The sequence below is a fragment of the Tursiops truncatus genome, chromosome 4, assembly GCF_011762595.2.
Source record: "Tursiops truncatus isolate mTurTru1 chromosome 4, mTurTru1.mat.Y, whole genome shotgun sequence".
Taxonomy (NCBI): domain Eukaryota; kingdom Metazoa; phylum Chordata; class Mammalia; order Artiodactyla; family Delphinidae; genus Tursiops; species Tursiops truncatus.
The window spans coordinates 5,535,998-5,549,689 of record NC_047037.1 but is presented as its reverse complement, the minus strand read 5'-3'; the positions used below and the strand labels follow the sequence as shown (position 1 = coordinate 5,549,689).

Sequence of the window (13,692 nt, the reverse complement as noted above, 5' to 3'; positions counted from 1 at the left end):
AGAAAGGTAGTTTAGTTCTATAGATCAATTCAGATTTGAAGGAAGAGGTCTCTATACCAGAGTCATTTTTTAGCTTTACGATCTGATTTCTTCAGGAAAGTTGAAACATTCCATGGGTGTGGAGACAAAGATATTAATTTAAGCTATTAATTGTAAGTGAAATTTAATGCCCACCTCTACTGTGGGGTGGTTCTGTACCTTAAAAACATACATGAGCACATCCACAATAAACTCTGAATAATCTTTTTTTAAAACCTTTTCATTTTTACTCCTTTGTGTTGTGATTTCCTGCTCTTTTAATTTCCAAATGAGTATAAATGCTCTCTTGGCTAAATAGTTCCTTGGCAGCAAAATATGTAGCACCTTTCTAAAAACCAAATTATATCTCTGATGATAACGGCAATGAATTATTGCAAGAGAGGAACGGAAACCCAACGGTACCTGAAGATTGCATCATTTGAGATGAGTCAGTGATGATATAAATTGCCCAAAGCCAACTGTGTACACAACTGTGCTTAGGTGTACACAACAACCACTCTTCAAAGTTCAGGAGCAGTGAGAGGAGCGATTTGTCACTTGTAATCACCTGCTTTCTCGGAAGAGAAATACGGTGCCTTCCCAAAGACTGTTTCCAGTTGTCTGGGTAATCTGGATGAGGTGCAAGAATGCTTTTTCCAGAGGCATTTGACTCTTGCAATGCATTTATATTTGTTGCAAATGAAATCGGAGATGCTTTATCTATCCCATCCCTGCCATGGGTATGATGTATGGGAAGGAACGTATAACCATAAAGTAAGACCCCCCTCAGGGATGTTCAGAGCACCACTGCTGATCAATCGGAATTACTGATCTTTATTCATGAAAAGAAGTTCCCTAAGGGAAAGGATAGAGCTTTATAGCAGTCTGAACAATGGTAGATATGGATCTGGTGTTAATAAATACATGGAATGTTGGGAACCAATTCACAGAGAATCCACCATAAGTTCCATGGTTAGGCTTCATCCTTTATTAGGTAGTGAGTAAAAGACAACTGATGATTACAACTCCAATTTTAGAGACCATTTAAACAAAAATGGTTCCACAGTGAAGTGAGGCAGAAGGGGTTTAGGTATTTCTGAGGTTTCTCCTATGCCTGATGGAGAAAATATGGCTGATTTGTTTGTTTCCCAGCAAATCATTAAAGTTAGTAACGCCTTGTGATCCAGGACTCTTGTATCCCACCGGCCCTGACTTCTAGTGGACTGACTCTTTCACTTTGGTGAAAATGGGGAAGAACAGCAAAAGTACATTGTAGTAAGATTTCATCCATTGACACTAAGTTCTCCAACAGAAAGAGAGGTTTTTAGAGGTGTAAATGTAGTTGGATAGGGATTCAGGCTGACATAGTGAACGATGAAAATATTCGACAAAGCAGAAAGAGGAAACTGAAGTTCAAAACGGTCAGAAGCTGGTCACACAGGATATAGACAGCCCCAAACAACAGAATTCATGAGCTAACTCTCTCCCTGGCTGAACTAGCAGGGTCTGAGGGTGGAAAAAGGAAACACTAACACCAGAAAGTAGAGATACTGGCAGATGCAATATCACCAGATACTTTCAAAAACAAATTTCAATTGTAACAAACATGTTCAGGCAGAAGATGTATGGTTTGAAATTCCTCTTACCAAAGACTGATGGAATACTTTTTCTTTTCTTTTCCTTCCTTTCTTCCTCCCTTCCTTCCTTCCTTTTTTCTTTTGGTTGGTTGTTTAACAAAAGTTCTATAAAGTCAACTGCTTTAAAGATATATTTATATGACAAATGTCTTTAGCTAGATGGTGGAGAAGAACTCCAAAGACCATGTTTAACGTTGAGCACCAAGCACGTTATGGGTGTTTCTTAAATATAAAATGACAAATACTAAATACCCATCTCTCAAATCGTTTCACCTTGAGTCTTTAGACCTCTCAAAAGTCTACTACAGTTTAGATAAGAGCAGTTTCAGGAAGGCCATACGCAGCCTTTCCCTATATTTTTAAATAGTCTTTACAAAACCTTTCAAAAATATTTTTTTTTCTCTAAACCTAAATCTGGTAGGGTGGATTTGTACATGTTTTCATTGTTCTGAGTTTGAGTGTCATTATTCTTAATGCAACAGACTGGCTGCATCGAACCCCATCATAATGATAGGTATATGTTAGCTTTCTATGGGAAAAAGCAAATAGCCTTTATCACAAATTAAAGGCACAGCTATTTTTATGCCATTTGTTACCAACTTAATGATAACATGTAACACGGGATGGTTATATAATTATTTTATATAGATTTTCTTTTTATAAGTTATTCTCTTAATCTTTCTAACATATACACAATATACATATATTTATATATACCCCTGAAAAATCTTGTTTTAAAGGTAAAACATCAACTCCTTTCAGCCTTATGGTGAATATTGAAGGCTGTCAGTGTTTCACAACTCCACTAGAGAAATGATGGTCAAATGCATCTTACCAGTATTTTTTTAACTCTACATCCTTGGTCTGAAATTAATGCAGATTCATTTTTTTGTTTTACTAATATTTAAATATATATTAATTGTTTATATCATGTCAGTAGGAAATCTAAAAAAACAACAAAACCCCCCACAACAATAGCTAATGTCTACCATCATAGTCAAAGCAGAAACCTTTGCTGAAGAGACAACCCTACTGGTTTGATATAAAGGGGATATTGCAGAGATGCAATATTCTTTGTTTTTATTGGATATGCACTAAGAAAAATCTTTACTTTGCATTATCATGCTAGGTTAGGATCATCCATTATCCTTGAAACAGAATTGTTATACTGATTTCTTTCTGAACACCTATGATGCACGGGTTTACCTGTTTTCAGATATAGGTGCTTTACAAACACTTCCTATTTCCAGCAACACTGTTCCAGGGGGAGGGAAAAGTACTTTGTAAGAAACCATTTTTATTAATCTCTCCCACCTCTATGCTTAGCCCTGTTCTTTTATTCTGAACTTAAAGTCATCTCCAAGCTGGGTAGGATGGGAGAATGTGAACCAGGGACCTCCCCCACACCATCCAGTGGTGTTTAGTTTTTGACTGCTTACAGGCATGAAATAGTTGTTCGTTCTACCTTTTGCAATTCTTGAAAACCTAGTGGCATAGATTGAGACACAGCACTATTGTTTTTACAAGACGTCTACTGTATCTACTTTTGTTGGGATAAATACCCAGGAATTGCTGTCATAGCAAGAGGAACAGCACGGGTACTACTATTCACAGTGTTGCTTTTGTTTTTTGTGTTTTTTTCTTTTTCTTTTTTTTTTTGTATTATTTTAATCTACAGAGTAAATTGTTATATATACATTGGAACCAGTTAATGCCCTTAGACAATGTATAGCTGTCTCATAAAGCAGGAAAGACAATGCAGGGGGAAACAAGTGCCCAAAAGCACAGTCACAAAGGCTTCAGAAGTTCTAGATACCACTACAATTCAATGCTGGAGATCACTTCTAAAACACTCAATGTTCAAGAGGAATGCTTTAATTTGGAGAAAATACCAGCCCTCCCTCCCACCCGTAAACCTCCCTCCTTTTTTTTTTTTTTTTTTAATAATCTTTTCAATTCACTATCAAAAGTCCTGGCTCTTCAGGTATACTTTAAACTATAAATAAACACTGCATAGTTCTCTTTTTGTTTTGTGTTTTTTGAAAAATTATTGCAGTACAGTTACTTCCATTTGGAATTCAGTAAGGAGCAAACAGCACAGGAGTGTGGGCGGTCCGAATGGGTCCAGGAGCTGGCCGCAGGAGGGCTGGAGGGACTGCAGAAGTCTGGAACAGTGTGGCTGCTGGAGCAGTTCGGAGGCTGAAGGGGGAATTCACTGCCACAGCCGCAGCAGCCGCTGCAGCTGCCAGAGGGTTTGGTAGAATTCGTGGAGCCAAAGGCTTTGAAGGTTCTTTTGAAAATACTAATTTTACCTGCAAGGTAGGGGGGAAAAGAAAGAGTAGATGAACAAAAGTCTTAGAGTCTACAATGAGAATCCAAAAGGGTGAGCAGCTTTTAAAATACAGCAGTCAACAAATACAAAGATAAACTCACACCTGGGAACTGATGATAAAAATCACGCAAAGTGGGAAACCTATATTCAATATCCTGAGATAAACCAAAATGGAAAAGAACATGAAAAAGAATATATATATATATATATATATATATAATATATATATATATATAACTGAATCACTTTGCTTTACAGCAGAAATTAACACACCATTGTAAATCAACTGTATTTCAATAAAATAAATTTTAAAAAATAATGTAAAGTGTAGAACATCTTTCCTATTGGGAAAATTGGAAGATCCCGGAAAATGGCTTGACCTATGATGTTACAAAGTCCTCCAGAAAGTACTTTATTTTATTTTATTTTTTTAACATCTTTATTGGAGTATAATTTCTTTACAATGGTGTGTTACTTTCTGCTTTATAACAAAGTGAATCAGTTATACATATTCATAGGTCCCCATATCTGTTCCCTCTTGCGTCTCCCTCCCTCCCACCCTCCCTATCCCACCCCTCTAGGTGGTCACAAAGCACTGAGCTGATCTCCCTGTGCCATGTGGCTGCTTCCCACCAGCTATCTATTTTATGTTTGGTAGTGTATATATGTCCATGCCACTCTCTCACTTTGTCCAGCTTACCCTTCCCCCTCCCCCCTATACTCAAGTCCATTCTCTAGTAAATCTGCGTCTTTATTCCCGTATTGCCCTTAGGTCCTTCATGACCTTTTTTTTTAGATTCCATATGTATGTGTTAGCATACCGTATTTGTTTTTCTCTTTCTGACTTACTTCACTCTGTATGACAGACTCTAGGTCCATCCACCTCACTACAAATAATTCAATTTCATTTCTTCTTATGGCTGAGTAATATTCCATTGTATATATGTGCCATATCTTCTTTATCCATTCACCTGTTGATGGACACTTAGGCTGCTTCCATGTCCTGGCTATTGTAAATAGAGCTGCAATGAACATTGTGGTACATGACTCTTTTTGAATTATGGTTTTCTCAGGGAATATGTCCAGTAGTGGGATTGCTGGGTCATATGGTAGTTCTATTTTAAATTTTTTAAGAAACCTCCATATTGTTCTCCATAGTGGCTGCATCAATTTACATTCCCACCAGCAGTGCAACAGGGTTCCCTTTTCTCCACACCCTCTCCAGCATTTATTGTTTGTAGATTTTTTGATGATGGCCATTCTGAAAGGTGTGAGGTGATACATCATTGTAGTTTTGATTTGCATTTCTCTAATGATTAATGATGTTGAGAATTCTTTCATGTGTTTGTTGGCAATCTGAATATCTTCTTTGGAGAAATGTCTATTTACGTCTTCTCTGCATTTTTGGATTGGGGTGTTTGTTTTTTTGATCTTGAGCTGCATGAGCTGCTTGTAAATTCTGGAGAATAATCCTTTGTAAATTGCTTCATTTGCAAATATTTTCTCCCATTCTGAGGGTTGCCTTTTCGTTTTGTTTATGGTTTCCTTTGTTGTGCAAAAGCTTTTAAGTTTCATTAGGTTTCATTTGTATATTTTTGTTTTTATTTCCATTTCTCTAGGAGGTGGGTCAAAAAGGACCTTGCTGTGATTTATGTCCTAGAGTGTTCTGCCTACGTTTTCCTCTAAGAGTTTGATAGTGTCTGGCCTTACATTTAGGTATTTAATCCATTTTGAGTTTATTTTTGTGTATGGTGTTAGGGAATGTTCTAATTTCATTATTTTACATGTAGCTGTCCAGTTTTCCCAGCACCACTTATTGAAGAGGCTGTCCTTTCTCCACTGTGTATTCTTGTCTCCTTTATCAAAGATAAGGTGTCCATATGTGCATGGGTTTATCGCTGGGCTTTCTATCCTGTTCCATTGATCTATATTTCTGTTTTTGTGCCAGTACCATACTGTCTTGATTACTGTAGCTTTGTAGTATAGTCTGAAGTCAGGGAGCCTGATTCTTCCAGCTCCGTTTTTCTTTCTCAAGAGTGTTTTCACTATTCGGGGTCTTTTGTTTTTCCATGCAAATTGTGAAATTTTTTGTTCTAGTTCTGTGAAAAATGCCAGTGGTAGTTTGATAGAGATTGCATTAAATCTGTAGATTGCTTTGGGTAGTAAAGTCATTTTCATAATGTTGATTCTTCCAATCCAAGGACATGGTATATCTCTCCATCTTTTTGTATCATCTTTAATTTCTTTCATCAGTGTCTTATAATTTTCTGCATACAGGTCTTTTTTCTCCTTAGGTAGGTTTATTCCTAGATATTTTATTCTTTTTGTTGCAACGGTAAATGGGAATGTTTTCTTAATTTCACTTTCCGATTTTTCATCATTAGTGTATAAGAATGCCAGAGATTTCTGTGCACTAATTTTGTATCCTGCTACTTTACCAAATTCATTGATTAGCTCTAGTAGTTTTCTGGTAGCATCTTTAGGATTCTCTATGTATAGTGTCATGTCATCTGCACACAATGACAGCTTTACTCCTTCCTTTCCGATTTGGATTCCTTTTATATCTTTTTCTTCACTGATTTCTGTGGCTAAAACTTCCAAAACGATGTTGAATAAGAGTGGTGAGAGTGGGCAACCTTGTCTTGTCCCTGATCTTAGTGGAAATGGTTTCAGTTTTTCACCATTGAGGACAATGTTGGCTGTGGGTTTGTCATATATGGCCTTTATTATGTTGAGGAAAGTTCCCTCTAAGCCTACTTTCTGGAGGTTTTTTTAATCATAAATGGGTGTTGAATTTTGTCGAAAATTTTCTCTTCATCTATTGAGCTGATCATATGTTTTTTCTCCTTCAATTTGTTAATAAGGTGTATCACATTGATTGATTTGCATATATTGAAGAATCCTTGCATTCCTGGGATAAACCCCACTTGATCATGTTGTATGATTCTTTTAATGTGCTGTTGAATTCTGTTTGCTAGTATTTTGTTGAGGATTTTTGCGTCTATGTTCGTCAGTGATACTGGCCTATAAATTTCTTTCTTTGTGACATTTTGTCTGGTTTTGGTATCAGGGTGATTGTGGCCTCGTAGAATGAGTTTGGGAGCATTCCTCCGTCTGCTATATTTTGGAAGAGTTTGAGAAGGATAGGTGTTAGCTCTTCTCTAAATGTTTGATAGAGTTCGCCTGTGAAGCCATCTGGTCCTGGGCTTTTGTTTTTTTGGAAGATTTTTAATCACAGTTTCAATTTCAGTGCTTGTGATTGGTCTGTTCATATTTTGTATTTCCTCCTGGTTCAATCTCGGAAGGTTGTGCATTTCTACGAATTTGTCCGTTTCTTCCAGGTTGTCCATTCTATTGGCATATAGGTGCTTGAAGTAATCTCTCTTGATCCTTTGTATTTCTGCAGTGTCAATTGTTACTTCTCCTTTTTTCATTTCTAATTCCATTGATTTGAGTCTTCTCCCTTTTTTTTCTTGATGAGTTTGGCTAATGGTTTATCATTTTTGTTTATCTTCTCAAAGAACCAGATTTTAGTTTTATTGACCTTTGCTACAGTTTCCTTCATTTCTTTTTCATTTATGTCTGATCTGATTTTTATGATATCTTTCCTTCTGCTAACTTTGGGGGGTTTTTTGTTCTTCTTTCTCTAATTGCTTTAGGTGTAAGGTTAGGTTGTTTATTTGAGATATTTCTTGTTTCTTAAGGTAGGATTGTATTGCTATAAACTTTCCTCTTGGAACTGCTTTTGCTGCATCCCATAGGTTATGGATCATCGTGTTTCATTGTCATTTGTTTCTAGATTTTTTTGATTTCCTCTTTGATTTCTTCACTGATCTCTTGGTTATTAAGTAGTGTATTGTTTAGCCTCCATGTGGTTTTATTTTTTACAGCCTTTTTCCTGTAATTGATATTTAGTCTCACAGCGTTGTGGTCAGAAAAGATACTTGATACAATTTCAATTTTCTTAAATTTACCAAGGCTTGATTTGTGACCCAAAATATGATCTATCCGGAAGAATGTTCCATGAGCACTTGAGAAGAAAGTGTATTCTGTTGTTTTTGTATGGAATGTCCTATAAATATCAATTAAGTCCATCTTGTTTAATGTATCATTTAAAGCTTCTGTTTCCTTATTTAATTTCATTTTGGGTGATCTGTCCAATGGTGAAAGTGGGGTGTTAAAGTCCCCTACTATGATTGTGTTACTGTCGATTTCCCCTTTTATGGCTGTTAGTATTTGCCTTATGTATTGAGGTGCTCCTATGTTGGGTGCAGAAATAATTACAGTTGTTATATCTTCTTCTTGGATTGATCCCTTGATATTTATGTAGTGTCCTTCTTTGTCTCTCGTAATAGTCTTTGTTTTGAAGTCTATTTTGTCTGATATGAGAATTTCTACTCCAGTTTTCTTTTGATTTCCATTTGCATGGAATATCTTTTTCCATCCCCTCACTTTCAGTCTGTATGTGTCCTTAGGTCTGAGGTGGGTCTCTTGTAGGCAGCATATATACTGGTCTTGTTTTTGTATCCATTTAGCCATTCTATGTCTTTTGTTGGGAGTAATTAATCCATTTACATTTAAGGTAATTATTGATATGTATGTTCCTATTACCATTTTCTTAATTGTTTTGGGTTTGTTATTGTAGGTCTTTTACTTCTCTTGTGTTTTCTGTTTAGAGAAGTTCCTTTAGCATTTGTTGTAAAGCTGGTTTGGTGATGCTGAATTCTCTTAGCTTTGCTTGTCTGTTAAGGTTTCAATTTCTCAGTCAAATCTGCATGAGGTCCTTGCTGGGCAGAGTAATCTTGATTGTAGGTTTTCCCCTTTCGTCACTTTAAATATGTCCTGCCTGTCCCTTCTGGCTTGCAGAGTTTCTGCTGAAAGATCAGCTGTTAACCTTATGGGGATTCCCTTGTGTGTTATTTGATGTTTTTCCCTTGCTGCTTTTAATATTTTTTCTTTGTATTTAATTTTTGATAGTTTGATTAATATGTGTCTTGGCATGTTTCTCCTTGGATTTATCCTGTATGGGACTCTCTGCACTTTCTAGACTTGATTAACTATTTCCTTTCCCATATTAGGGACGTTTTCAACTATAATCTCTTGAAATATTTTCTCAGTCCCTTTCTTTTTCTCTTCTTCCTCTGAGAGCCCTATAATTTGAATGTTGGTGCGTTTAATGTTGTTCCAGATGTCTCTGAGACTGTCCTCAATTCTCTTCATTCTTTTTTCTTTATTTTCTCTGCAGTAGTCATTTCCACTATTTTATCTTCCAGGTCACTTATCTTTCTTCTGCCTCAGTTATTCTGCTATTGATCCCTTCTAGAGAATTTTTAATTTCATTTATTGTGTTGTTCATCACTGTTTGTTTGCTCTTTAATTCTCCTAAGTCCTTGTTAAACATTTCTTGTATTTTGTCCATTCTATTTCCAAGATTTTGGATCATCTTTACTATCATTATTCTGAATTCTTTTTCAGGAAGACTGCCTATTTCCTCTTCTTTTGTTAGGTCTGGTGGGTTTTTATGTTGCTCCTTTGTCTGCTGTGTGTTTTTCTGTCTTCTCATTTTGCTTAACTTACTGTGTTTGGGGGTCTCCTTTTTGCAGGCTGCAGGTTCCTAGTTCCCATTGTTTTTGGTGTCTGTCCCCAGTGGCTAAGATTGGTTCAGTGGGTTGTGTTGGCTTCCTGGTGGAGGGGACTAGTGCCTGTGTTCTGGTGGATAAGGCTGGATCTTGTCTTTCTGGTGGGCGGGTCCATGTCTGGTGGTGTGTTTTGGGGTGTCTGTGGCTTTTTTATGATTTTAGACAGCCTCTGTGCTAAAGGATGGGTTTGTGTTCCTGTCTTGCTAGTTGTTTGGCATAGGGTGTCCAGCACTGTAACTTGCTGGTCGTTGAGTGGAGCTGGGTCTTGGTGTCAAGATGGAGATCTCTGGGAGATTTTCGTCATTTGATATTATGTGGAGCTGGGAGGTCTCTTGTGGACCACTGTCCTGAACTTGGCTCTCCCACCTCAGAGGTACAGCCCTCATGCCTGGCTGGAGTGCCAAAAGCCTGTCATCTACACGGTCATGTGACTCTAGGTAGGAGGCCTCAGTTCATTGTTACATGGATCTCTCCTTAGGGCTGCTTGAGTGTCCTCATGACATGGCAGCTGGCTTACCCCAGGATGAGTGATCCGGCCCATGGTCCCCAGGACTGCTGCAGCTTTGGCTGCTGGGGCCCTTCCAGAGCTGGCAGCCTCAGTGAGGCCACCCTCCCTTTGGGCTCCAGGGCAGTTTAGTGATGGCGGAGGGAAGAGACCCCAAGTCAGGAGTTCCAGCTCTCTATTTTATTTTTGTGATAAATATACTTCGTGTGGAAAGTATTCATCTTGAGAAAAAACAGGGAATTTTTTACTGCACTCTTTACACACATTTTAACTAGCAGGGTATAGACATTTTTAAAGAGAGATTAATTAATGCTGTCAGCTACTATTAGACTATGCAAGTATGTCAAGTGAGTATCCTAGTAAGATGTGAGTACCAACAAGAGACATTATAAAAATAATGAAATTCCACTTTCAATAAAGAAGCAAAGAAAACTTATCTTCCCTAAAAGTTTGACGTGTTTTGCTTTCATTGGTAGCAACATTCTCTCAAACCTACTATATAAAATCAGTTCATTCTCTGACTAGTAGCATTAGTAAGATGGCTGTTCTCAGGAAGTGAATGGTCCCGTTTATGGAAATAGTAACAGTGACAGTTAAACAGGAGGTTTGGAAGCTAACATTAACACAATTTGACTTCTCTGTTTATTTAAGAACCATTCACTTGATTGTTGAAAGCTTCATCTACGTAGGTCAGAAAAAGCACTCAGGTTATGACTAGTGGTGCTGAAACATCAGTTCCATGCAGAATTCACAGCCACTCAATGCAGCTAAAATTGATTCTATGCAAGAGAGTAAAATGACTTCATTTGCATAAAAATGGGTGATGCTACAAAATTAATTGGGTCAACTCATTCTGAGGTCTCATAATGGATGACTACAGTTTTCCTTTAACTGTATTTTCACGTGTCAGCAGCACACAGTAGCACTGATTATTAATAAGATCTATTTTGAAGAAAACAGATTTCAAAATGCATAATTCAGCACATACTGTAGATCAATTGTTCTTCATCTTAATTTTTTTATGCACACAGTTATGGTTTATTACAGCTAAACAATGCAGAGCCCTGGGTCTCTTAGATGTAAGCTATCGTCATTTCAACCAGAACAAAAGCATATGCTTATAAATATTAGCTTAAGATTTCAGGAGGTTTACAGACTTCCCTTAAAATCCTACAAAAATTCTAGGCCAGGACATCAGTACTAATATGTTTACTAATCTAAAACAAGAGGGCATGTCTCAGGAAATATTTCCCAGGCCTTAGATAGTGTCCTTAGGTGAATAATTTTTAAAAGGAGCCATGTCTTTGAGAGTGTGTTATTCAAAAGACAAAATTGTTGAGAGAATCAACAATACTGGTGCTTTGTCTCCTGAAGACCTTAAAAAGGAGATGCAAGAATTTGTTTTCACCGACCTTTTCCTAATAGTATCCACTAACCTCAAGTCCAGATTTCATGCGATTACCTACCTGACACAAAAGAGTTTGGTTTTCCTCCTACCCCCATGCTCTGCTGTAAACCTGTGCCCAACTGAAAAGATAAGACGTCGGACTTTGGCTAATGGTGACAAAACACTCAAACAACTCACGAAACCAATGATTCTGTTGGTGGAGTAGGAGTTGGACTTTCAAATCAATTGTTTGTCTTTACTTAGGTATCTTCCATTCATTTCATTTAGTAACTGACAAAAAAAAATCCAAGTTCAGTGAGTAGACTGCAGGACATGAAAGGCTATTCTCAGGCTTCCCTAGTGGTACAGTGGCTAAGGATCCTCCTGCCAATGCAGGGGACACGGTTTGGAGCCCTGGTCCGGGAAGATCCCACATGCCACGGAGCAATGAAGCCCGTGTGCCACAACTACTGAGCCTGCGTGCCACAACTACTGAAGCCCGGGCACCTAGAGCCCATGCTCCACAACAAGAGAGGCCACCGCAGTGAGAAGCCCACGTTCCGCAACCATGAGTAGCCCCCGCTCACCACAACTAGAGAAAGCCTGTGTGCAGCAACGAAGACCCAATGCAGCCAAAAATAAAATATAGACAAATAAATAAATTTATTAAATAAAAAAAAAGAAAGAAAGGCTACTCTCTATTGGGAAGCAAAAAGGACACTCACCCCCAGCGGATGTGCTGCCTTCTGCAGTTTGTTGTAAGGACTGTATTTAGGTTTCGGGGGCTTCCCAGCAGCTCTGTCTTTGTGCCTTCTACTGCTAATATGCTATTAAAAGCAATTAAAAATGACAGCTTTAAAAAAATTATCCCCCAAACCCTTCATAAATATTGTTTTAACCTGGGGCAGGATATTAATTATTTCATGCAAGTTGAAGAAAGACAAAAATACAAGAGCGTGCACTTTTGTCCTCAGACGCTGATGCTTTGAGGAGAGATACCTTTGTGCTAGCCGTTTTAGTCTATTTTAAACAAATAGCAGGGTCTTCTTTTTCCCAGCATTTTTCCTTATTACTGCACAGATCTCGTTTTATGGACATTTACAAAGGAAATAAATGTCTGAAGGAATTTTATGTGCAAATAAACAAAGATGGCCAGGCGGGCATGAATTTATTTCCATATTAATATTTATCCTCACATTTGTACAGCCAAATGTCAACCCCTTAAATTCTAAAGATAAATAACTAAGGTGTGTAAAAATCAGTGCAAGAATGTACGTATGCATATAAAACACAACACTATATGAGGGCTGGGACTTCAACTACAAACGTAGAACTGATCTCTTTGGAAGGCTATTCAGAGTAAAAGTGAATGCAACAGGATTAGTCATCTTGTTAGCAGGTGGCTGCAGGATTTAGAAATACAGTACACCACCATGTAATAGAGTACATAAAAGAAAAGAAGAGCACAGCATAAAATTAGTGGTAGCATGTAAATATCTAAACAAGTAAAAATGGAACATTGAAATTTGACCTTTAAAGGAAATCAACACTTTTGAGTGGGAAACCTGGTAAAGAAAAGATCTACTACCCCCTTTCCTCCCACTCTTCATACACAAAAATAGCACAGACTCACTTCAGGCAATTTCGGAAAGATCTTAGAAGCCATTACATTTTAGTATTCCTTTAACCCACCAAAATATGCATAAATAAATAAGGAGAGTGAATAAGAAGCTAAGTGGATGGATGGATGGACGGATGGATGGATGGATGGATGGATGGATGGATAGATGGTTGGATGGGAGAGAAAAACAGAAAAGAAAGGGAACAGAGGAAGCACACAGTCTGCTCGTGCATGACCCCCATCTGTTTTCACTTCTAGAATGGGTACCGCCTACCTGTTTAAGCTGTGTTTCCGAGTTGACGTGCACATCACAGATTTCACAGTGAAACGTTTTGTTCTGCAGGCCTGTATTCCCCTTATTCACTGGTCCTTTGCCTTTCACACCTACCCTAGGGAAGGCTTTGATAGTCCCACTGCCGTTCCGAGCTTCTAGCATCGTTTTGTGCTTAGTACCTGCCAGGAATATTCAGAAAAGAAAAAAGAGGGGGAAAATCTTAGTTAGTAATCTCCTCCAGGAAACGATACAACAACACAACATGATGTGATGCCGAGT

General features: G+C 37.8%; 1 protein-coding gene across 5 annotated transcripts in view; it reads right to left on the bottom strand.

Moving 5' to 3' along the window:
* Positions 1–324: 324 nt before the first annotated feature.
* Positions 325–13,692, bottom strand: part of ZNF385D (zinc finger protein 385D) — a 962,333-nt gene continuing 948,965 nt past the window's right edge. For 2 of the 5 annotated variants that reach the window (XM_073803662.1, XM_019948634.2), the window contains 3 exons: positions 13,414–13,592; positions 12,244–12,345; positions 329–3,967 (listed from right to left, as the gene is read on the bottom strand). In XM_073803662.1, the coding sequence (XP_073659763.1) occupies positions 3,734–3,967; positions 12,244–12,345; positions 13,414–13,592 (515 nt within the window). In that variant the 3' untranslated portion in view covers positions 329–3,733. Of the gene's footprint in view, positions 3,968–12,243; positions 12,346–13,413; positions 13,593–13,692 lie in introns of all 5 variants that reach the window. The other 3 variants (XM_073803661.1, XM_073803660.1, XM_073803659.1) reach the window with 3 other exon arrangements.